Source organism: Mytilus edulis, chromosome 13, assembly GCF_963676685.1.
Source record: "Mytilus edulis chromosome 13, xbMytEdul2.2, whole genome shotgun sequence".
Taxonomy (NCBI): domain Eukaryota; kingdom Metazoa; phylum Mollusca; class Bivalvia; order Mytilida; family Mytilidae; genus Mytilus; species Mytilus edulis.
In genome coordinates this window covers 64,391,274-64,419,271 of record NC_092356.1, presented here as the reverse complement: position 1 = coordinate 64,419,271, position 27,998 = coordinate 64,391,274, and the positions used below count along the sequence as shown (strand labels likewise).

At 30.1% G+C, this 27,998-nt stretch overlaps 2 protein-coding genes across 6 annotated transcripts in view; both read left to right on the top strand.

The window, feature by feature from the left end:
- Nucleotides 1-27,998, top strand: part of LOC139499927 (beta-1,3-galactosyltransferase 1-like) — an 85,384-nt gene that overhangs the window by 36,451 nt on the left and 20,935 nt on the right. The gene's annotated exons all lie outside the window — the stretch shown is intronic.
- Nucleotides 16-27,693, top strand: LOC139499928 (beta-1,3-galactosyltransferase 5-like). 5 transcript variants are annotated; one of them, XM_071288580.1, is made up of 2 exons: nucleotides 16-242; nucleotides 25,802-27,693. In XM_071288580.1, exon 2 carries the CDS (start codon nucleotides 25,830-25,832, stop codon nucleotides 26,904-26,906), a length of 1,077 nt encoding a protein of 358 aa, XP_071144681.1. In that variant the 5' UTR covers nucleotides 16-242; nucleotides 25,802-25,829; the 3' UTR covers nucleotides 26,907-27,693. The 5 variants fall into 5 exon arrangements, with proteins under 5 accessions (XP_071144681.1, XP_071144678.1, XP_071144677.1 ...); XM_071288577.1 differs by lacking the exon at nucleotides 16-242 and adding an exon at nucleotides 3,783-4,090; XM_071288576.1 differs by lacking the exon at nucleotides 16-242 and adding an exon at nucleotides 18,143-18,269.

The window sequence follows — 27,998 nt, the reverse complement described above, 5'->3', positions numbered from 1 at the left end:
ACGCGGCTCATATAAAGATGTTCCGTATTTTCATCATGAAGATGTATATGTTTCCTTATGTATTAAACAACTTGGATTAAAATTGCATTATATTGATGGGTTTATGAGAACATTTGGACTTTGTCGTAATGAATATAACACGTTAGTTACTGTCCATAAGGTGGTAGCCAGAAGGATGCGACAGATGTGGGAAACTCTGTGTGCACCAAAAGAGAAAAATTAACCCAAACAAAAAGTATAGTGTATGTAATATATTTAAAAGAGGAAATTTGCAACTATTTTTTAAATTTTTTATATTTGAACTAAACATTAAATCACTTTTATTGCAAATGAAATTATATTGTAGTGTAACGTGTAACCGGGCGATCAATGGGTCCGTATCTGAATAAATCAGGATTTCAAGTGTTCAACTCAATTTTTCACCACAACCAGTTGTTGTATTCAAACAATCAACACATCCATAAAAGGATTTACAACGAAAAATATATACACAGCACAATGCACATAAATCAAAATTCAAGGCGAAGTTTCTCATTCACAATATATAAACACACTGTATCATAACAAAATATATTTACACAATGTCAATATGCAATCACTATGCAACATGTATCAGACCGATTTATTCACAATGTCACTAACAGATTATTATGCAACATGCATACGGCCCTTTATTACACCATGTCACCAACAGATTACTTTGCAACATGCATCAAGTAAGTATTACACAAAACGTATGAACACAAAATCACATATATACAACTTCTATTTACAACGTCCACCAATATGTAGTATCACCTTGTTAGTCTGCAACTAACCATTATAACACAATGACACAATTACACTTGCACAATGTTTCAATTCACAAGGAATATATATATAACACAGCTGAACTCACGCACTAACTATCCTTTTGAGTTCACACACAATGAATATTATCCAACTGGTAAGGTTTAACACAGTGCACTTTCACTAATACACTTCCACAATATAACAACTTGCAACACCAGCAAGTATACACCTTGTATTCTCATTAATACAATAACCACTTATATATATCAGATTCACTTTATACATTGTATCACAATCACTATTGCAATATCCACATATAAATCCGAACACTATTTATATATTCTTTGGAATCACTTAATTCACTCTACTTACCAGTTGGAAAATAACGGTCCACATATAACTGACAAAGTTTCTCTGTCTTGAGCTGGTTTATATACTACCATATGGAACGGTCCATTATACTTGAAGGGTTGAAAATCTAGATTATACCAACTTTAGGGGTGTTTTAAGTAACAGATGGTGCTTCAACTATGGAGAAACTAATATACATATAGAAACAGAATTAAAAGGGAAAGACAACTGGTGTTTCACATCAAAATAAATGAACTATGATCTATTTTCGTTACAGTAGTATGCTGCCTTTTTTTCTTGTTCATTTTTCCATTAAGGGACAGACGATATCTATAATATTATAAACACTCTTTATATAATTGGTGCTTCTGATAAATATACAATATTAGGTTAATGTCAGAAAAATATCAACTTTCTTGAATGAGGCTGAGAAACTGGAGAAGGGCGCGGTTCTACCTAATATTGTTTTTACACTGCAACTTAAATAAATAAATTCATAGCTATTTAAATTGTAACACAAATTTCAAACTTATTTTCATCCCTTAGTGAACCCCGGACTTTGGAAAAAGTGTTCCATGATGAAATTGACATTGCACAAAATATAGCTGTGTTACTATATATAGGAAATAAACACAACTAGTTGCAGTATAAAAAAGGAAGTAGATACAAGTGGGTTTTTTTTCTTTTTCATTTAATATTTATTGACATATCTAACTATAAGTTAGTTCTGCCATGGAAAACGTTTGTCTACTTTATCAATTGAATGCAGCTTTTTGGAAACGCCCAAACCATTTAGAAAACAAAATATTAATTATGTCTGCTGGTCAATGATATTAATGATGATTAAACATTTTGTATTTAGTAACCAAAAAACATATTGATATTGCGTCTTGTATTTATATAATTGGGAATTGGGACCCATGTTGATATTGTGTCTTGTATTTATATAATTGGGAATTGGGACCCATGTTGATATTGCGTCTTGTATTTATATAATTGGGAATTGGGACCCATGTTGATATTTTGTCTTGTATTTATACAATTGGGAATTGGGACCCATGTTGATATTGTGTCTTGTATTTATATAATTGGGAATTGGGACCCATGTTGATATTGTGTCTTGTATTTATATAATTGGGAATTGGGACCCATGTTGATATTGCGTCTTGTATTTATATAATTGGGAATTGGGACCCATGTTGATATTGTGTCTTGTATTTATATAATTGGGAATTGGGACCCATGTTGATATTGTGTCTTGTATTTATATAATTGGGAATTGGGACCCATGTTGATATTGCGTCTTGTATTTATATAATTGGGAATTGGGACCCATGTTGATATTGTGTCTTGTATTTATATAATTGGGAATTGGGACCCATGTTGATATTGCGTCTTGTATTTATATAATTGGGAATTGGGACCCATGTTGATATTGTGTCTTGTATTTATATAATTGGGAATTGGGACCCATGTTGATATTGTGTCTTGTATTTATATAATTGGGAATTGGGACCCATGTTGATATTGTGTCTTGTATTTATATAATTGGGAATTGGGACCCATGTTGATATTGCGTCTTGTATTTATATAATTGGGAATTGGGACCCATGTTGATATTGTGTCTTGTATTTATATAATTGGGAATTGGGACCCATGTTGATATTGTGTCTTGTATTTATATAATTGGGAATTGGGACCCATGTTGATATTGTGTCTTGTATTTATATAATTGGGAATTGGGACCCATGTTGATATTGTGTCTTGTATTTATATAATTGGGAATTGGGACCCATGTTGATATTGCGTCTTGTATTTATATAATTGGGAATTGGGACCCATGTTGATATTGTGTCTTGTATTTATATAATTGGGAATTGGGACCCATGTTGATATTGTGTCTTGTATTTATATAATTGGGAATTGGGACCCATGTTGATATTGCGTCTTGTATTTATATAATTGGGAATTGGGACCAAAGTTGATATTGTGTCTTGTATTTATATAATTGGGAATTGGGACCCAAGTTGATATTGTGTCTTGTGTTTAAGAATCGGGTAACATGGTTAATAATATTTTTCAGCTCAATATTTGCTATGCGAATAATATAATTGTAATGCATTTGATGATTTAGACAATTGTGTATCTACATAATTTATGCAGAATCTGGCCACAATAAGACTGAGTTAGTTTGAGTTTGTCAGCTGATAATCAATAATTACAAGAAACGGACCTTGTCCGTGTTTAAATCCTGTTGAAGTTATGTTTAATAGATTCTCACTAGCCGTTCTGGTGTCTTGATAGGGTACGTAATTACCACTGGTCGATAAGCAATCAATACTCAATCGATCATCTAGAGGGTGAGATTGACCCCGTAAATATTTTATTAACCACAAGTTATTGTATATGTATCAGTAAAACTTTAAAAGCGTAAAGAGAGGACTCAAGGATGCTCGGAGTAAGAGAGGATTAATAAATGAAATATAACTGCTGTTACTATCTAACCTTTTTCACCAATTTGCAATAGTTTATACTATTGTACCTTTTAAACTTCCTTTTTTCGTGTGTATATATATGGCTAGTTCATAAAAGCTGTTGAATGAAATAGCTACCATGTACCTGATCTCTTCTGTATTTGAGTGGTAATAAGAAATTTACAATGTTAGTTGATTTTTAAAAAATCTGTATTTTAAGGTCAATTTACCAGTCACCTAAATCAGCCGGTTATGAAATATTAGTTGGTATTGTAAGAAGATAGTCAATTGTCACAGTGTATGACTATAAATCTTATTTCATATTGTATAACCACACACTGCAAATATCAGTCATCGGTTTTAAAACTACAAGTTTTAACTAGGTATGAGTGTGAAATAATGTTATTGATAATGTCAGCATAATGAGTTAACGTCTTTATATGTTCAAAACATATCGAGAATATTCCTTCAAGGTGAGTCAATTTTACTGTTTTCTGTCATTGTTCTTGGTGTTAACTGTCATCTATTTTTGTATTATATCATAGACATGAAGCCAAACCCCTTTTTCAGCTCACCTGGCCCAATAGGGCCAAATGAACATTTCTCATCACTTTGCGTCCGTCGTCCGTCGTCGTCCGTTAACTTCACAAAAATCTTCTCCTCTGAAACTACTGGTCAAAATAAAACCTAATTTGGCCTAAATCATCCTCAAAATGTAAAAATGTTCATCAGGTGAAAATCTATTTGTGCTGACATTTTATGGCATCCGATGACCCAGCCCATCAACCAAGTTGTTATTGTCTAATAGACTCCATATTAGAGATATTGCTCTTCGATGATGACTTTGACCAATCTTTGCGTTTTTTGTCTTGTATCTTAAAACTATATTATACAGATAGAGAATTAGCTAGGCAAAAATGATCAGCAAAACAAAATCTACAATGAAGTTAATATGGAGGAAATAGTCAGACTCCTTTTTTGAGTTATTGCCCTTTAAAGACGATGTTCACCTTTTTTTGGCGTTTTGTCATAAATGATAGAAAAGTATAATAGATAAGGATACACTTTAAATCACAAAATGATCAGAAAGCCAAGATATACTAACAATTCAAATGTTATCCATACAGTTAAAAAGATATGACAATGATACAAAAAAAAAAAATTTCAATTTGAAGTCCTAGAATTTCATCTGATAAAGTCAATCACAGTACACGAAACATGCTGCTGTGTGCAATACATATTCCAAAGTCTTATTATGTGTCCTTTTTGTTTTTGTTCTTGTTTTTTTGTTGTGTTTTTTTTTTTTTAAATAATTTGACCAATAAACATAATATATATGTAGTTTCGAGTAGTGTTTAGTAAAATAAAAAGTAAACAATTTGCAAACAAGCTTTGCTTCAATGAGAATTATCTTTCTTAACTTATATTTTCGTGGTCAGATTTAAGTTGTCAACTTCACCTATGCTGTTGTTATACTTTACACTGGCTGTTATTATAACTCTCGTGTATCTATACTATTGACGTTTATTATTATTTTATTATTGATGAAATTAAGATATATGGGTTTTAACAGACGTAAATCTGTTGATGGAATAGATTTCTGAGGAATAAAGTTAGTTATATTTCCTTAATAATAATACCCCTACTCCTGCAGTTTTGTAAGTTATGTCTTGTATACTGTTGATCATCTGTTAATAAACTTAATGTTTTTGGCCATGCAATTGTCAGTTTTCTTTCGACTTATGAGTTTGAATTAAAAAAAAGAAGATGTGGTATGATTACCAAGGACACAACTCTTCATTGGTGATGCCCAAATTACATAGTAATTAACAATTATAGGTCATTGTACGGCCTTCAACAATGAGCTAAGCCCATACCGCACAGTCAGCTATAAAAGGCCGAGAATGAAAAATGTTAAATAATTTAACTGAGAAAACTAACACCCTAATTAATTTACAAAATCCTTTCGATTTCGTTTACCTCATAATGATCATTTGCTTATATTACATATGTTTTAAATTTCTATTTATAAAGTAGTGTATTTTTTATTTCAATTTGTACAAGAAATTCACTTTTCAGTTTTCATGAACATTTTGAATCTTTAGGTAGTATTAATTTATAGTATCCTTTCAAATGTTTTTAAATTGCTCTTTACATTAAAATACATGATTTACGAATGGAAATATATTCCCATTGTGGCAAAGCACATGCTTTATTGTTCTTCAGATTTTTAATGCATTTAGCTATTTCTTCTATGGAAATGTAAACTTTAATTTCATCGTTATTAGAATATTGAATTCGAGGAAATCTAACAATTAAACAATTAATGTTTGGAGTTTGTTACAGAAACTTGTTATAAACAGGTAGTCTGAATATTAAAGTGTTCATAACAGATGCAAACTTTAGTTTTATGTTTCTATTTTAGTTTTCTCCAGATCGTTTGGATATTATGCAGCAAATTGCCAATGTCCAGACTTTGGACATGAGGTATAAATGCGATGGAACGTCATTTGTCTTTTTTTTTTTAAAGTACAGAATCCTTGATGGTTGGTCTTTGATTTCGATGAACCATTAAAGTGAAAAAATTAAGAAAATTTATTGCATGACAATATTATTTCAACTGAATTTCTTGGATTAATCAAAGCAATTAATATATTTTACTTATTTTCTATGAAACTTTAACAATAAAAAAGTAAAAAGCAAACTTAAAATAATATCGAACTCGTAGGAATTTCTAAAAAGGAAAGTCCCTAATCAAATTGCAAAATCAAAAGCTAAAACACATCAAACGAATGGATAACAACTGTCATATTCCTGACTTGGTACAGACATGTTTTTTATGTACAAATGATGGATTAGACCTGGTTTCCTAGCTAGCTCAATCTCTCACTAGTATGACAGTCGAAGAAACGTAATTCGTTACTTTACTAGTATTCCCATTTGTTCACGTCCAAACATGGTGTGATAATCAAGGGATTATTTAGAGGTTTCTTTCATCAAGGTTTAAAGTTTTACTTTTTAACAATTATTCTATTTTAGAGTCTCTGGCCTTTAGTAGTCTTGTATGATTTTTAATTGTTTGCTTCTTGTGTATAACTATGGAACGCCTGAACCACTTTTATTAATTAATCTTAGATTATCTCAGATAATCCCAGTTTATCTCAGATAAACTAAGATTATCTCAGCTAAATTCAAATTCGAGAAAATCCTAGTTTATCTCAGAAAATACAGAAAATCCCGGTTTATCTCAAAATATTAAGAAAATCTAGGTTTTTCTGAACGATTTTCAGATAATCATAATTAATTTTCTCAATTTCAGATAATGAATTATCTCATTTCTAGAGAAAATCTAAGTTTATCTCGGATTCTCAATATACCAAAGAGTAATGTAACGAGTGTTTTAATTGGACGAAAATCGTTTAAACTTTTACTTTCTCTTGATGGTGACGAATTCACTTCCTTTTATTGGGTGAATGGTAATGTGCCAAAATATGGGTCATAATTTTGCGAGATTTTATACAAAAATTACCGTCCTTTTGCAGAGGAGGGGGCGACGTTCAACATACGGCACGCAATGTTTACTTATATTATTGATCGATCGCTGTGTTATTGTGTCATTTATCATGTTAATATCAAACTACTCATGGTGTGGACATCACTGTTATTGACACCTGGACAAGCGAAATTTGTTGAATCAATTATAAAAACAAGTAATATACAGAAAGGCTGATTATATACAATATACATATACTTTGTACATACATAATAAACAAATTTGGTAGCTATTTCTTTTACACAAACTGACTGTTTATTACCGACGGCTAATTTCAACATCGATAATCATTAATTCATATTTTAATTTATTCAGTCGGTTTTAATTTTTTAATCGTCACAAAGTTTTGTAAAATATATGATTAGAACTATTGCATTGTTTCGTCATTTGTCAGTAAACAAAATAGAGATAACACTAGAAAGAAGGCAATGAAGTAATCTAATACACAAATAATACTTTATTCTAATAATCACTTTTGACTCGAAAACTAGCATATTTGAACTTAAGACATAACATCAGAATCCAGTGAAAAGAAAACTGTTTCTTTGATTATATTTATAAGGAAGGACTTATCTTTTTAGACGATCAGTTGGATTTTTTTATACTGAAATCTATAAAACATTTTTTTTATGTAATATTTTGTGAAATAACTGATAAAAATATTACTAACATGAACATATTAATAAAAGCTGCCCATTTAATAGAAAAAATTGTAAACGAAAAAAGGTCACAGGAAATAAGCCTTCTACAATAAGTAATTCAGAGTTCTTTTAAATTGACGAAGAACGTTAAGAAAAGAAAGAAAAGAAATTTAGAGTAAGTTCGTCAATCCATGTACAGCGAAAGAAGGGAACTTCATCCAGTTCAACCAAAAAATCAATCTGAACTTCACAAACTTCTTGATGATATTGGTGTTGACAATGTAACAAACAAAGAAGATTCAGCATATTTTTTTGTGTATTAAAATAACTCTAAAAATTTCGGTGTTAAAAAATGCAGTCTTTAAAACAAGTAAACTTTATCAAATACAATAATATATATTGATAATATTTACAAAAGCGACGATCAAAGACATCCTTCATCATTTGTTGACATTCTTCAAGGCCATCCATTTCACGGCATGATGATACACTTTTATTACAATTACATATCGAGGTTATCTAGACAGGTATATTATCTGTTTCATTAAACAGCCCAACGAAACATATACCCAAAAGGCAGCTGTGCAGTCCTTATTTTATTGCACCTTTTTCTTTTATTGCACCATGTGCACTTTTTGTTCCTCACAGCAAATCAAGATTCATAAGGTACGAACATTTCTGTAGATTCTTTGTTTTTGTCCAAAATAAAATTTGATAAAGCAAAGCATATATTGACATTTCTGAAATACAGATTAAAAAAATACTATTTCTAATTACTAATACTAATATAATACACAAACCAGTGATCCTTTGTGCTCTAAAAACTCCTTTGTGGTCCTTTCTGCTACATTGTGTTTTTTTCTGCTCAAAGTAGGTACTTTGTGGTGTATGAGACACAAACAAAAAACATGCTGTCATAGTGTATTGGAATGTTGAAAAATAAGTCATATGGTTTGAGATTCATCATATATGACCTTGAAATTTTAGTCTAGGTTAAAGGTCAAGTTTTGGAACCGATCGCAATTGATAAATTTTCTCCCTATTTTGAAATAAATGTTCTTCGAAACCATATCTTTTTAGAAGTATAAAATCGTTCTAATGAGACTGGGGTGAAATATTCTAAACTGGTGATAGATGTACATAGTGGTGATTGATATTCAGAGTGGTGATTGATATACAGAGTGGTGATAGATATACAAAATGGTGATAGATATTCAAGGAAGTGACAAATATACAAAGTGTGGTGATATATATACAAACGAGCGATAGATATAGTGGAGATAGAGATACAGAGTGGTGGTGGCTTCTTGGCAGCTTTAGGTGTAATCTATTGGTGAAAAGACAACTCGGACCAGTTTGAAACACTTGTCAGACCAGTGACTTTTCGTGGTTTTTACGTTTAATTTAATTTTTGTTTGTTTTGTCTAGATTTGTTTTCTTCTCAGTTTTCCCTAATCTAACCATCTTAGCTAGCTGTGACAACTTGTCAGTTTGATGAATTTCATTAAGTTTTGTTACTATAAATTGAGAGATAACGAGATCAATTAGAAATATAAAACAACAAATATCTTCCAATGCAATGAAAATATAAAGCATATATATATTCGTCTTTACATTTACGGGCCCGTGTTGTAACAAATTATTCTAGAAATCTTTCAAGATAGTTCAAATGCCTTTTAACGTCATGCGCCAAATGGTAATTTTCAACTATCGTTAGCGTCAACTTGATTCAATTTATATTGTGGTTTGTCAAATTATCCTTATTTGTCAGAGGTGTCAATCATTTAAACGTTACCGTTATAATAATTGGAAAACATATATCATGATTCGTCAAAATCAGTTGATATTTTTATATCGTCATCAATGAACCATATGTTTCTTTGTGGAGTTTTTGTGGACTTTTATTTCTATTTTCGTTGTTTTAATTCTGACCACGGTGGGGTCTTTTTTTCTTGACTCATGGGTTCTAAATGCCCCTTTTCATCGTTTTCTTTTAAAAGAAAAGAAAAGTATCTTGAGTTGTGTTAAACATGATATACATTTTAAATTAAATCAAGCATTTATAGTATAGATCCCCAAGAATTTCGTTAAATATTCTTAAAACTTTTTTTGTTGTCTTTTAAAGTACGCGGATGTCTGTGAACCCAATTTTAGATTTATTGCAAATCAAAGCAATAAAGTTGTTTTTTAAAGTACACGGATATATGTGAACCCATTCAATTCAAGATTTATTGCAAGTCAGACAATTTTTTTTAAACTATGATTTTTTTACATTATAAATTAGTAATATGTTATCACCTGAAATTATATTACTTCATTCTTGACTTAAATGCATTTTGCTTGTATAGATATTTGAATGCACAAGAATATTAAGTGGATCCGAATCTTAGTCAAATACATAACAAATCATTTATAACGATATATTTTCATATTTCATGAGGAATAAATTATAAGCTGATATTTACTACGTCAAAAACACGTGACAAATAGTAGAAAAATACCGTTTATATTATTTGGCAAAATTTAAACGTTATTGTTAAAACAAACATTCACTATTTAAGTCATTTAGGAAGCACTTGATTGTGGAAACAAAAGTGTTGTCGTATAACAGACGAACGACTCCTTTTTACAATATACCGCTCGCTTTTTTTAAAGCGAATGGAACATGAATAAATAATTAGTGAATTTACACATTTATTTTATTTTCCCCCTTATGAAGAACACATGTTAACCATCAAGCTGCCCTGATGCAGACTTCACCAGATGTTATACACATTTCATTCGTCGTCTGATTTTAACCCTGGTAGTCATAGCTTGACCAACGACTAAACTTTTACAATAAGGGAAATATTTTAGGCAATGACGTACACATTTGGAATGGGAGAGATGTGTTCACTTGTTTTGCAAGCAACCGATAATCCTTTTATAAGTGAAACTCTTAAAATGTTACTTCAAATTGAAGCGGATGTTAATGGTCTCTTAAGACAGAGAACCAGTCGGGATCATAAGCTTTTCCCGGGATTCACATTTGTTATGACTACACGTTTCTGCATTTGTGTGTCGTCGAATAGACTTATCTACATGCTAAAAATATTATTTTTTTACTATGTATCTCAATTGGGATTTTTTTTTTAAATTTTGAGAGGACTCCTTGTTTTTTGTCAACTGTAATCGTAAGTCTAAGTGTAATCATAGGTATAGACCTAGTTTCCGCAAATGTCTAATAATCATCCAGTTTATTGCTAAGTGTAACATTTTAAAACTTATTTAGTAAGTTGAATTATACAGTTTTGTTGTCAGTTAAATAATCTAATCATGATGACGACAAATACCCAATACCTGAAATATGTATTACCTTACAACTCTTTTATATTGTTAATCATGTTTTTTTTTTGAACGACACGTGCCCAGTGCATAATTAACCATTAAACAAACGCTGTTAAAACGGGTTTTAATCCCTATTTAAAGGACGCCACAATTTGCAATAACAAGTTCTATATTTGTTAACGTTCTCAAATTAAATTGATTGAATGGATTTCTAAAATTTCTCTAATGCCTTTAATATTATTACAAACAAAATGTAACGTTTATTTGACATTTTTTGCAACTGTTATCTTTATTTTTGAGCTAAGAAAATCTTTCTAGTTTGATAAACTAGTATGTGTTGATTACCTTTACTAATTACTAAAGACCAAATGACCTAATTAAGGATTTGTAAAGACCTAATCAACACGATAATTGGTATTGAATATCATCATCGGTTATGCATGACATATCCTAAACAACGGCGCGTGCTAATAAAAAATTCAATAACTTCTTATATATATATTCAATTGATTATATTCAAACAAAAATAATAATATAAAAATATAAATCATTTATCGAATAAAAAATATAAAATAAAAACCAATGTCGAACCAACATACAAATCTTTTAAAAATATTATCGATCAGGCAATGTTGTTTAAGAATACATCCATGTCTCTCGCCACTTGATTTTACAAAGATTGGACCATTGGTTTTGTTTTTGCACTAGACATTTAGGGGACTTTTACAGCTGCTTTCTTTTCGATGTGAAGTACAGGCATTTTTCTCTAAATGAAAAAAATGCCTGTACTTAGTCAGAATTATTGTTATTCATTCATTTGATATGTTTGATCCTTTGATTTTGCCATTTGCTTAGATACTTTTTGTTTAGAATTTTCCTCGGGGATCGATATTTTTGTTATTTTACCTTTCCATATCGTATATATTACGAGTCTAAATTGAAAACTACGTTCAAACCTATGATTGCGTTGGATAAAAACCGCAATTTTTATACGTGTGCATGTAAAACATATTTCGTTGTAGAAGGGTCTAAAAACAGCACAAACAACATTTTCCTAAAAAAGTGAAAAAGTATATTTAAACAAAACGCATTTGACTAACAACTGATGTTCTTTAACCCTGCTGACTGCCATTGGCGATTGCCAAATAAAATTGATCACAAGATGTAACAAAATGGATCTAAAAATAAATGTAATACTAAACAGGAAAACAAATTTAACTTGTGGCCACGATGTTATGCCATAAACATACGGTGTCAATATTTATTTAGTACACCAGATCCGGATTTCGACAATAAATGTCTCTTCAGTGATGTTAGGGATCGAAACGGTATTTGGAAGGCCATATAAAAAGTACCGTTATTTTTAGAAAAAGTACCCTCATTTTTAGATAAGACTCTTAAATTTGAAGAGTCAAAATAGGATGAACGGATCATATAAACCGAAGGGAAAATATGATAAAAGCCCAAACAAAAAGATATAAACGAGTCTATATATATAGGCATAAAAAATAAGTTTCACATGTGCAGATATATATATTCATTAAATAAAATAATAAAATAAGTAAAAAGTTTACTTATTTTATTATTTTATTTAATGAATATATATATATATATATATATTTTTAAAGTTCAAAGTTCTTTTATTGTATTTTACATTCTATAAGTATGAGTAAATAGATACTTTTTCATGAAAGTAAAGTAACGAAAAAACATTAAACCGAAGAAAATTCAAAACGAAAAGTCCCTTATCAAATGGCATTATCAAAAGCTAAAAAGCATCAAACGAATGGATAAAATATAGTATATTATAAACAGCTATTAAAATTAATTGTTAAATTATTTTCGTTTGTAGTTCAGTAAAAATATGTTTATTTTAAACTTAATAGTACTAACTCTAATAGATCATACACCTCATGTATTTTCTAAGCAAAACCATTATGCCCCTCAAAAATAATTTGACCATACATTAAGTATTCCGTACAATGAAAGATGCAATAAAAATACCATCATATTTCAAATTTACCAATACAGGATTAATAATCGATCATCACTTGCTTTTCAAATAATCAAAAAAGGAAACGGATTATGTTTGTTGTTTTTTTTTCTAAAGTTTCTGCCAAATCAAAAATGCTTAAAACATTGTCGTAATGTATAGGAATATTACATTGACAAAATCATCAACATATTATATTACAGATCGTTATCTTCATTGCGTGGAAAATTATATATGAAATATTGTATGATAATTGTATACTGTGAGAGTACTTTTATTCGTGGGGTACCAATTTTCGTGGTTTTCGTGGATGACTTTATCCACGAATTTAAGTGTCCAACGAAATAAAATAACCATTGTCTAAATCAAGACCTGGAAAGATCCCAATCGGTAGGTTTGACTACTGATATGACATGTATGATCTAGTCTAAGAGAAGATATTGAATAGCACCAACTCTGAGAATACTTTAATAGCAGTCACAGATCTACAACCGCATGCAGGATTATACCCATTTAATCTTTAATAACCTAAAATGTTCAACTTTTGTTTTTGATCAATGGAAGTCAGATTTCCGGTATTGATATGCTAGTATGATAAAGTGTTCATTTTATATCCTCATAGTTCTCGTACATAGAAGAAATAAAAAAATTATGCTGGTCTTGATTTTGATAAGAATTATTTGGCAATTCATAGCATTTGTTTATGTTACTGTTTTCTTTAGGTGACAAGTTAATGGCCTAATTAACACCTTTGATGGTCTTTAATCTGTTGATCACTTTATCATGGGTTAATTAGTGTTATCACTACGATTTACACGGGTCAATGTTTACTTTGCAATTTCCTTCAATCTAGACTATTTGTAACCCTTGTTTCTAAAGGCTTCAATTTTTCAATTTTATTTTTTTTAGAAAACTAAAATCCACGAATTTAAAAACCCACGAACATGTAAATATTGCTCAAACCACGAAAATTAATACCCACGAATTAAAGTACTTTCACAGTATACTGTTACACGGACGTATCCATTTCAAATTATAGATTTTTCAATTTCAATTTTTAATATTCTTTTCAAGCTTTATACATGTATATGATGATCACTTATGAGGTATGTGTAAAGATGAGAACTTTACACTAACATCAAATAATTAGATGGGTGAAAAAAACGTCAAATTCAAATATGAATATCGCATAAAAAAACATAAAATATGAAATTTTATGTTCTGATTGAAATGCAGGCTTGCCCAACAAAATCCATTACTGATGCATTTGTATTTCATGTACATACGAATTTGCTCCTTCTAGAATGACCAATTCAATGGATTGATTGATTGTTTCGTGTTCAGGACAAGTAGTCCGATAGATAAGTTAAATTAGATATTTTGATACCTTCCATTTCATAGCCTTGTCTTAGCAGCAAATAGGACGATGTAGTGTGAGTGCCAATGAGACAACTCTCCATCCAAATTCATTCATGTAATTTAATTCTAAATTCATGTTATTGCACCGTGTGCAGTCAAATCAAACCAAAACGCATACTTTGCTTCATTACCTTCCTTATGTTCGTGTTGCTTAGCCTTTAGTTTTCTATGTTCTTTCTTGCGTACTATTTTATGTCTTTTTGAATTTTATTTCCAATTTTTGAAGTTGACTTTCCCTCTGGTATCTTTCGTCCCTCTTTTTTTTAACAATTGTTAGAAATTCTAAAACCTGTCACGTTTGAACTTGCAATTTTGAATTCAATAACATAAAATGTTTAGGATATCATTCTTCTTAGCTAGTTGAACTAAAAATGTAACAATTAAAAGAAACATTACAACTTTGTTAACATGTTGCCTAGCTTAGCTTATACTGTTTTTCCCTATTTATTATAAAGCTCTCAAGCATTATAAGAATGACATTTATTATCGAAATTTGCACCATTTTACAACAGGTACTTCATATACTGTATATGTAACTTTTATAACAGACACCTGATTTTTAATTAATTATTTGTATCTTATAGAATTTGATTTCTATTAAAAAAAAAATGCGTTTTGTTTGATTTGACTGCACACAGAAAAACTGAACAAAAGATATGCAATGTCTTTTTTGCGATATCTATTTTTAAGTCACATAATTTTTTTTTAAGAAAACCCAATATCAAAGCAGAATAGAAAGTTACCTTTCTTTCGAGATCCCAATAGCAATACCCAAACAATTTTACGCCTATTCAAAAGTCATCCATCCCATTTAAGCAACACATATGATCATAACATCCTTGATGAATAAAGGCAACATTACACCGCTGTTCGAAGTTCATAAATCGCTTGAGAAAATAAAAACCCGGGTTACAAACTAAAACTGAGGGAAATACATCGAATATAAGAGGGGAACTACAACACAACAGAAACACAACACTAAAACGTAAAACACATAGAAACGAACTATAATATAACAACTGCCATTTTCCTGACTTGGTACTTGACATTTTTCAGAAAAAATGTGGGTTGAACTTGTTTTGGCTTTAAGCCGTAAGGAGAATAATTTGTTGTACCAATGTAACTCGTGTATTACGATATTTCTCCACTCTCGGCAGTTAAATTTTAATTATTTAAAAAGCTCGGCAAGCCTCGCGCTTTAAATATTTAAATTTAACTGACTCGAGTGGAGAAATATCGTAATACACTTGTTGCAGTTGTGGAATCTATATTTAACAAATCATTCATGTAATTGAAAGTTATTTGTTGTGGGTTTTACTTTACATTTTACAAATCAATCGACCAACGATATACCAGTAGACTTTTGTTAATCATTGTTGAAAGTGTCTTCTTATAATAATAATAATAATAATAATAATAATAATAATAATAATAATAATAATAATAATAATAATAATAATAATAATAATAATAATAATAATAATAATAATAATAATAATAATAATTATAATAATAATAATAATAATAATAATAATAATAATAATAATAATAATAATAATAATAATAATAATAATAATAATAATAATAATAATAATAATAATAATAATAATAATAATAATAATAATAATAATAATAATAATAATAGAGAAAACACAAGCTATAACTGTACATTATATTTAAGTAAGAAATGACACGTTTTCTTAATAGAATGACAGTAATCTCCCCGTCTACAGCAAAATGTGATAAAAAGAATCAAATATACTTCTTTATAATCCTAATAGAGAAGCACAAGCTACAATTGTACATTAGAGAAGTGAAATAGGGTAACAAGTATTTCAATACAATGACAGTTGTCTCCCCTTCTTCGGTATTTTTGCATTTAATAATATATTGCATTGTTGTCCTACTTTGTTTTACATATTTCTGTAGAAAAAATGAAAGTATTAACAATAAACCAAACTTCAAGGTTTATCAAAAACAAGACAAATAGCAGATTTACAACCAAAGGAATGAAAGTTATAGGTCTTAACATTTTAAAACTAATAATTTAATTTTCATCTTTGTTTCCGAAAATATAAACATGTTTCTTTTTTGTAAAACTGCAAACTTGAGATAACACAGTACTTAAAGTATATAGTATGAAATATTTAATCAGGTCTAACGATGTCTTTTTTTGGTTATTTGTGTCGTCAAGATGCTATTTCATTGACGTGATACATATTAAAAAGAAAATGTGGTATGATTGCCTATGAGACAACTCTCCACAAGAGGTCAAATGTGTCAGAAATTAACAACCATAGGTCACCGTATGGCATTCAACAATAAACAAAACCTATACCGCATAGTCAGCTATAAGAGGTCCCGAAATGGCAAACGTAAAACAATTAAAACCAGAAAACAAACGGCCTAATTTATGTACAACAAAAAGGAACGAAAAACAAAGATGCAACACATCAACAAACAACAACCACTAAACTGCAGGCTACTGACTTAGGATAAGCACATACACACAGAATATGGCGGGTTTAAACATGTAAGCGTCATCCTTAACCTTTCTATAACTTTGGACAGTGGAGTAACAGTACAACATTAAACGAACTATAAAAAAGCATTATTATTATAAGAATAATTTTAATGAATTAGCGTGATTTCCTTGCGAAATAAAAACCGATATTTCAAAATCGGCTATCTCAATCCTCTGACATCATACAGGAATACGTGTTTTCAATGAAGTCGCATCAAAGCAAATGCTGAATGTGTAATAAAAGACATAGTTCCTTAAATTTTCTAATCAAATTTTTAAGATATATGTAAATGATTTGCTCCCCTAATTTGCCCATGGAAATATTGGCGTATTTGTCTGCATAGCTGTCCCGATTATCTGAAGGTCATGTTCACCATTAATGGTGAAATTGTTGCATTTCTTAACCAGAGTAAGCAGCTTGACTAAACATTCGGTAGGTGGTTCAAAAGTGTGGCGTGAGTCCCATATTTCCTTACACGATTGTATTCCGTCATCATGAGGAAAAGTTGCTATACAATGAGCTGAAATCTACAGTGACAATGGGAGTTTCCGGAGGAAGCCGGTTCGCGGATTTCTTTATTCGAAGGTAATCTGTAGTGTCTTTAATTTGAGAAAGAAGATTTTCTACATGAGGTCTTAAATGAAAGTTTACGAATTCTTAGATTTTCGCGTGGCCGTTTGCGCATAAAACTGGTCTACCAGGGTTGACATGTACACATCATTATTACCTGAAGTGTAAAGGCCATACGTCGTCTACAAAAAAAACTCCCATGTGAAAACAAGGTTATGTTGCATCATTTAAAACCATTATTATGAGTATGTTAGTGGAAAAGACCTTCATCTGTTTTCTGAACAATTGCTTTTTTTCAACTTTTGTAAAGTCTTTCAAACTTTGTTTTTATCAAACTTTTTTAAAAAGACTAATGATTGACGCTCTAACAAAAAAGTTAAAAGGACAATAAAGTATGACGTTATTTTAAATATTCAGTAAACAAATGTCTATAGAGTACATACCAGGGCAAGGTAATGTTAAATTTAATAAAATGAGTGCGATTCTTTTGTTTAATTCAGTTTGTTATGAAACTATCATATGATATAATCACCATTTTTCTCAGTGAGGTTTGACATATATTCTAATTCGAAGCACAATCAATAATTGTGTGGACAAACCCTAAAACTGCTAAAGGCATATTAGGTAAGTGATATAATACCAAAACCGACATAGAATAGCAAACTTCAGTACATTTATGGTTTCTTTCATACATTGACATTTTGAACTGTTATTTATATTACAAATTACGTACAGTTAATATCTTTATAGTGCTTGTATGACGTTCCTGAATAAAATAATGGCTGAAAAAAAAACAATTAACAGACTGCAACTCCTGTACCAAGTCAGGAATATGGCAGTTTTTATCCATTCGTTTGATGTGTTTGAGCTTTTGATTTTGACATGTGATTAAGGAAAAGTGAAAACACAAAAATACTGAACTCCGAGGAAAATTCAAAAAGGAAAGTCCCTAATTAAATGGCAAAATCAAAAGCTCAAACACATCAAACGAATGGATATCAACTTTCATATTCTTGACATAATAGCGGCATTTTTTTTATGTAGAAAATGGTGGATTGAAAATGGTTTTTATATCAAGTTAAACCTCTCACTAGTATTGCAGTCGAATCCAATTCTATTATATTGACAACGATGCGTGAACAAAACAAACAGACACAATAGGGGAAAATGTCAAAATATGGGTACAGCGGTCAACACTGTGTTATCATCTGAATCTTTATAAAATCAAACAAATGTAACAATGAAGCATAAAAAGGCATACATCAAATTTAACAACCTACGAATTTTTTTTTTATACGTTTTTATTTATCCATCTAAAATCCACCCTTAAAGGATTGGAAGATTTTAAGTAATGAGGCCGAATCATAACCTTGACAGACACATGGTTAGATTAACATAGCTCTGACATAGAACCGTGCGTTTGTAGTCACACAGGAAGGTAAACAATAATTTAGTCGTTCAAAGTATGACGGGACGCATAAATACAGAGCCAGTCAAATGAATATCACAAACAAAGACTATGCGCTTTGGACATTGTTGAAGGCCGTACGGTGATCTATAGTTGTTAATATCTATGTCATTTTGGTCTCTTGTGGACAGTTGTCTCATTGACAATCATACCACATCTTCTTTTTTTATATTGACAGTAAAAGCAATAGTAATAAAGCATACGTTAATATGTTTATAAGATGGTAAACAACGTCAGTACGCAGAATCTATACTTCAAGACCATCGTGTATTATTTTTTAAGTTGATACAGAATATTTATCAACAAGGTCTTGGTGACTTCCGTTGATTTTTTTAAGAAACGGGGACAATATTGTATTATCTGTATGTTACAGTATTAATTGACAGATGAATATTACCAATTGAGTGCTTAAAATTGGCGATTTTTCAAAATCAATATTCGAACATTTTTTAATAATGACACTATTAAGCTATGCTTGAGAATATTGATATGTTTTGGCGATACGTGATTTGAAGGACACGTTTATGTAACCGGGTGACTGGATTCTGAATTTAAGTTGATAACGAGCTCAACCCAAGACAAGTTGCAGATGTTGTCGATGCCAACGTTCGACAATGACTACGACTTAGTCATGTCTAAGAATACTCGGTTCAACTCCACTTGTAGAATATGACATAAGTCAATTTAATGATACAGGGTGGATTACATGTAATTTTAACAAACTGAGCGGATGTTGTCAGTTCGAATGCCTAACTCTCACTGACTGACGTTAGAACTTCAGAAAACATATTTAAATCAAGAATGTACATGGTTGCAATATAACGAATGACAATGAAATAATACAATTACAATTTAAAGGAATACTTATAGAATATAACAACAATATGTCATTTGAATTATAAGTTAGATAGCGCTAATTGAAATTAAGAAAAAATATTTAAAGTTGTGACAATTGATATTTATAACACAAAAAGATATATTAAGAAAACTTGTTACAGGTTGATAAAATTACTTTGATGGGCAAATAGAAATAGAATAATTTTGATAACTTAATAATTAGTATATCAATTTTATGACATTTTATGATCGAACAATTTGTCAGTGAAAGTCCAAAGAGGTCAGATTGAAGAAAACTGATCATTTTAAATAGTTCAGGATAAAAATGCACAATTTACACAAATTATCGTTTGAAGTTTGAAGTGTTGGACAAATTTGATTGTATTTAAATCACTGCAGTAATTTGTAGAATGATAAGAAAATTGAAAAATAAAATTGATATTCTAAATCATATTTCCAAAGAATAGACATTATTTTGTTTAGCTTTTTTATGTGTTTTTTTTTTTTTTTAATTCAAGAATCGTAACGGTTAAGCCTAAATCTATACATTTACATAGTTATTTATTTTAATTTACATTCATCTTTGTTTGCGAGATGAGGTAAACCTATTATTTGTCTTCTTCCGTTTTAATTGTCTTTTATGACTCCAACGTTGTTGCTATTAACAACATGATAAATTTAAAGAAATATACTATTCTTTAATTTGTATAAACTGATAGCCTGGCTCGTATTGATATTATTGTTGTAATAATTTGTTTCCGTGGTGTTTATTATTACACAATATGTCATGCAACATTTATTGACACGTAATACTACCTTTAAAATCGACCAAACATGTCACAAGTTTTAGCTACATAATATAATACATCTTAAACTGCGATAAATAAAACGACTGACAAGCAACGGTAGGAATTCTAGTTCATATTTTATATTTTGAAAACACTTTCTGGGCGAAACATTTATTTTCAAATATAGTAAATAATTTTGCGACTGAGTTCATATCCATAGGGATTCAAGTGTTAGTTTTCTTATTTGCAAAAGTAAAACATGATTATGTAGAAAGAAAAAAAAAGTTTATAGTTATTTCCTTTTCTGTTTTTCTACGGGTTTCATTTTTTTAAGTTGAAATTCACCACATATGTCTTATATCTGTATCCTTTTCGTTAATTTTGACTTCTTTTTTTATTGTCAACAGTTGATGCAATGATGAAGCCTGAATAACAATAAAGTTAACAAAATCAAAAGTGATTTTCCGACGGTAACCATACTTATTGTGAAAAACCAATGTCAAACCATCACACAAATCTTTAAAAAAATGCTATCGATTAAACAATATTTTTTAAGAATACATCCATGTTTCTTGTTTCTCACGGCTTCGTGTTGAAGGCTATACTTTTACCTAAAACTGCTTACAATATATACGGTGTTACATGGATTGACTGTTGTATCATGGAACTTACACCACAACTTCTTTTTTATTAATCAATATTGCTTTGATTTGAGTATTTATCAAGAAGTATTAGATGTTTGTTATATTGCTTTATAAAAAATGAGCTGCACATTGGAAAAACGAAGGATTTAAATGCATAGAAGTCTCAAGTTTTATATTAAAGTCATAAGAAACGAGTGACTTGTGAACAAAAAATGTTCATTCAATTCTTGAACCAATGCATTTATATATCATAAACTTAGTCCTCTGTGCACGATTTTATCATTTTTTACGCAAATATATCGTATAATCGTCAATTTTTTATTCTATCTGTCTGTTATGATTTAACAAATATGGCTACTCATTAAATGCCGTGTTTTGAAGCCGAAGTTTACCGATTGTCACCTTATAGTAAATAATCAACAAAAAGCATGAGTATTTGGCACGTGTTTAACATATACAATCAGGTAATTGTTTATTTTAATGACAGATTCATGCGTATTGCTATCACCTGATTCTTGCATAATACAGCTTGACTCAGATTTTTCCTATTGTGTTTTATTCTCTCCTAAATCTTCAATGAAGTTTGCAACATCAATTTATTAGAGATCACTTAATTAAAGTGGGTATAAAATTTGTTCTATTAATGTTTTTAGAAATCTAAGACACAGTTTTGGAGGTCAAGCTTTTTAACAAAAATACTCAAATCCGCCGAAAGTTCAAACGGAAAGTCCCTAATCAAATGGCAATATTAAAAACTAAAACACATCAAACGAATGGATAAAATATTGTATATTATACAAAATATACTTTGACCATACATTTAGTATTCCGTACAATGAAAGATGCAACAACAACAAAAAACGATATATTTCAAATTTACCAAAACAGGATTACTACTCAATTGATCACTTTCTTTTCAAATTATCAAAAAAGGTAAAGGATTTTTTTTCCCGAAAATTCTGCCAAATCAAAAATGTTTAAAACATTTTCGCAATCTATTGGAATACTATATTGACAAACTCATCAACATATAATATTACAGATGTATATCTCCAATGCGTGAACAATTATATATGAAATATTGTTTTGATAATTGTATATATTGTTTCACGGACGTATCCATTTCAAATTATAGATTTTTCAGTTTCAATTTTTAATATTCTTTTCAACTTTTATACAGGATAATCAATTATGAGGTATCTTTCTCCCCCCTTTTTTTAACAATTTTTCGAAATTCCAAAAAGGTAAAAAGGGACGAAAGATACCAAAGGGACAGTCAAACTCATAAATCGAAAATAAACTGACAACGCCATGGCTAAAAAGGATCAGATATTTACAAAACGTACGGGCAATTTAGAATTCAATAGCACGAAATATATAGGGTATCATTCTTCTTAGCTAGTTGAACTAAAACTGTTACAAGTGAAAGATACATTACAAATTTGGGAAATATGTTGCATAGCTTAGCTTATACTTTTGTCTCTATTTTTGTTACGCTCTCAAGCATCATAAGAATGACATTTATTGTCGAAATTTGCATCATTTAAAAAAAGGTACTGTATGTACTGTATATGTAAATTTTATAAGGGACAACTGATTTTTTAAATTAATTATTTGCATCTTATATAATTCGATTTCTATTAAAAAAAAACTGCGTTTTGGTTTGATTTGACTGCACACATGTCTTTTTTGCGATATCTTTTTTTAAGTCACATAAAAAATATTAAGAAAACCCAATATCAAAGCAGAATAGAAAGTTACCTTTGAAATATTGATACGTAATATGTCTCCCTTCAGAGTATTTTGCATGAAAGAGAAGAAATATCAATACACAATTTCTGTTTTGCAAAAGACAATTAAAATTTCTAGCAGGTTATGTTACCTTTTATTGACATAAAGTGTCACAAAATATATAACATAGAGAAAGATCGATTTAAAAACATCTTAAACGACCAGCAAGTGAGGACCTATTAGAAGTGGTTCTGAACGATGAGTATATAAAAAAAACATTATCAATACTTTATGTCGAAACAAGTTTAGAAATAAGAAACAAAAAAAAATGGCGATTGGAAAACGAAGCCAGAATTTTTGCTATTTCAGTAATATCAGAATCATTGATCTATTTATGCAGAGTTAAAAGACCCTCTCTGGATAATTTCTATTCAAAAACATCTACCTCATATGCAGTAAAAGAGGGACGAAAGATATCAGAGGGACGAAAGATACCAGAGGGACGAAAGACACCAGAGGGACAGTCAAAATGAATTGACTGCTGAAATAATTCATTTTAAATAAACAAAAATTAATGCATATAAAGAATGACGCTCATCCGATATACCAATGTTGAGAATATTCCACAATGTCCTTAATCCTTAGTATATTTTTTCTGGAATTGCTACAAGTAGGGTTTTAGGACCAAGCAAAAAACCCCTGACTTCAGTTTTGAAATGTTATTTTAGCATTTCACAGTTAAGAAAGGACGTCACAAAATGTTATTTTGGACAACCTCATTATCCTTTATTCAAAATGCTGCAATTGAGATATCATTGTTCTCAAAATAGTTGAAAAAACGTCAAGAAATCATATTTTGGCTATTTATTATCCTCTATTCCAAATGCTGCATTTGAGATGTCGTCGTCAACTTTTTTTTCAAAAAAGATACGACTGGAATTTCAGTATTGTTGTATAGGCAAATATTTAATGTCCCACTTTCAAAACAAGTCTTCGATATCGTCCGTCTGCTTGGTTAAATATTAACTATTGTATATAATATATGCATATAAACATTTGGTGAGATATAATGATATGTGTAACGGTACAATCTGCAAAAGGTTGTCGTCTGTTTGATTGAAATAGCACCCTAAAAAGATAAAAAAAAACTTTGATTTTATACGTTTAAAGTAAATTCTTTCACACAAATAGGTATTCCAATGCTAATGAGTAACCAGTTCTTAAACGTTTTATACATATATATCAAGTCCTTCTGATCTAGTATTGCATTATTTAGAAGACTGTACAGACGGATCTTTGTTGTAAATTAGAGTACCAGCAACAAACCCAGTATAAAGTACTTTTTAATTTGCTTTTAGAAATATTTGAATTTACGTATTATGTTCCGCCTCGGTCGTCACTGAAGAGAAATCATTGTCGACATACGCCCTGGAGCAGTACATTTTGTTCCATTTATGTTAAGAACTGTTTAACATAGATTCTACAACATTTATCCACTCGAGATAGTAGAATTTTGAAATCTTAAACGCGAGGCTTTAACTTTCGAGAGTGGATCACTAGTAAAATTGTATTTTACGAGCCTTGGTAGTGGAAGCTGTTTTTCTAATGATTTTTTTACGATATGAAACAATTGTAATCCGACTTTTTGAACGACATTCAAAACATACGAGTTCTTTTAATGTACACAAATTGGCATTTACATATTTATACAAGTGAATTATTGATAGGAACTGGAAACAAACTATCAACTTATATTAATCCGTTTAAATTTTCAGATTGCCCGACAACATTTTTTAACACAAAATTCATCCCATATCAATAAATGTTTAGAGGCTATATTAAGTATGTCTTATATATGTCTGAGTTTCAATTCTTCGAAAACTTGTAATGCTTACTATTGCCATCTAATATTTATATTTCATAAAAAAAAAAAAAAAAAAAAAAAATCTATGTTTTCATAATTATTCTACCATTATAATTTGTCATTTTTAAAACAACGTTGAAATGAAATTGTCATTTTAATCTGAACAGCTCTAAAATCTGTTGCAGTTAATACAGATTTGTTACGTCTGTGTGCAAAATGTTCATCAGTTGTTTATTTACTTACTTACTTAATCCTCTTCGTGCTTTGATGCACATAAGGCCGACACTAGCTCTCTCCACAACACTCTGTCTTGTGCTTTATTTACCTGTACACAAAAACAACATGCTGCATTGTTTAAAAAGCTATTTAACAATACTGAATTGACTGCAAGCGATTTTCTGAACAGTGAGAGTTTATCTGACTATTGACTGAAACATTGAACATGACTTATTAGTTTATTCTGATGAGTTTTCAGGACATTTTGAAAAAGATATAAATACCGTTTCAGACTAAACAAAATTTAATAAGGGACGATCACAACAATAATTATAGTGTTTGTGTATAATATCAAGGAGCGAAAAATGTCTTTTGCAAATACCAGAAATTTAGAGTTGATGAAAAAATAATATAATTGAACAATTGTTGACTTTTCATGTCAGTTTATTGCAGTGATGGCAGTTTTAGATTACAATTCTTCTTTTTAAGTGATATGAGTACATTATATGATATTCTGGATCTTTGTTTTCTATCAAAATTCCACATTAGGGATCATATATCGATTACAATAATTGTTTTACTATTTCATCGCTCTACTTGTATTCCAGGTGAATGTCAGAGTGAAAACCAGTCTTTATGTTTAAAGTAGTTTGGGAAAAATGGAAAATCGGGAAAAGGGAGATTTTACGATTGATTTTAGTAACGATTTTACTCAGTACTTTTTTTCCCTTGATTTGGTACACAACACAAGAATCATTTAGTCTTTTGAAGAAAACAACATGGTTGATAGATGATGCCACTGGTGGTTTGAAAAATCTTACCATACAGTTTAAAACGTTGACAACTCATTCACGCGTTGACAAAAGTCTTGCTAAAGTTAAACCAACAGAGAAGCCATATAAATGTGATGGATGCTTTTCAAAACAGTTTACATTTCTGATCAATAATGAAGGTATTTGTAAAACAAGTAATGTTTCTATCAAAATACTTATAATGATAACGTCATCTCCGCAAAATAAGTTGAGTCGAAACGCTATAAGAGACACTTGGTTGACATATGCTAAAAAGAACAACGGAAACATCAGATATATATTTCTACTTGGAGAATCGCCAATGACTAAGGAATTAGAGAAAGAAAACTTACAAACAAAGGATATTATTTTGGGAAACTTTAAGGACGCATACAATAATCTAACTTATAAAACATTGATGGGTTATCAGTGGGCAACACAACACTGCAAACACGCACAGTTCGTTATGAAAACAGATGACGATATGTTCGTTCATATTCCTGGACTAACTCGAGTCATAAAGGAAAACTCTAAAGTATTACAGACTGCAGTTGGTGGTAACTGTAAGCAAAGTGCAAGGCCTATTAGAAATACACGATCTAAATGGTATGCTTCTCTTAAAAGTTATCCACAAAGAACCTATCCGGGGTTTTGTTCTGGTACTGGATACGTTACAAGTTTGGATGTTGTCACAAAAATAATGAAAATATCAAAAGATGTTCCTTTTTTTCATCTGGAAGATGTGTATGTTTCCTTGTGTATTAAACAACTTGGATTAAAATTGCATTATATTGATGGTTTTATGAGAACCTTTGGACTTTGTCGTAATGAATATAATACATTAGTAACTGTCCACAAGGTGGCAGTCAACAGAATGCGACTGATGTGGGAAACACTTTGTGCACCAAAAGAGAAAAAGTAACCCAAACAAAAACTATAGCTTATGTATTTGAAAGAGGAAATATCTTTTGCATTTTTGTATTTTATACTAAATATTACATTAATTTTATGCACATGAAACTAATCAGCAATATCCTGCCTTCATTTTATCAATAGGGACAGTGTATTTACGATATCAATGATATTTTTTACACACTCTTTATATAATGGTGCTTGTGATAAATCGAAAGTAGATATTTTATTTTCTTTTTCATTTAATATTTATTGACAAATCTAACTTATGATAATTTATACCGTAGAAACCTACATCTGGTTTATCAATTGAATGCGCCTTTCGGAAACGTTAGAAAAGAAAAGATTTAATATCTGCTGATTTTATAGATTGAAACTTCTTTAAAGTATAAACTAAGGGGAAGACACCAATGGTATTCACAACTCATAAGGCGAAAACAAACTGGCAATGCCATGGAAAAAAACGAACATCGAAAAAAAACAATCGAAACAAACAAAAACAAAACTAAAAAATGAGCAAGATGAGTCCTAACAAAACCCGATGGTGATCTCATGCGCAAGGGAATTATCATAATTATATATCAGAAATTCAGCAAGAAAAAAAAACAAATGAAGTAATATTCATTAGACTGTCTAGTCCAATATATAGTTTTAACAAAAATATTGTTCATAAGTAGCAAAACTTGGAATGATTGACAGGATACATGAAGATACATATGCATGTAACCTGTTCGTCATCGAGGTTATCACCAGCCTAGTACTGGCATGAACATTTTTTAATAAAATGTTGAAAATCATTTTGTTTAATTGTCGTTTGGTTTTTTGTTGCACTTTTGTGTTTCTGTTGTGTCGTTGTTTTCCTCTTATATTGGATGTGTTTTCCTCAGTTTTAGTTTGTAACCATGGAATTGTGGTTTTTTTTTCAATCGATTTATGAATTCGACAGCGGTATACTATTTTTGCCTTTACTTACATCTAGGAATATATTTGATATTTTTTTTCATGCAAGAACCCATTCTTTGTACGGATTCGGTTATATTCAGTTATAATTATTGTTATTATATCAATTCTACATTTAATGTATCGTGTTATGGATTGCAAT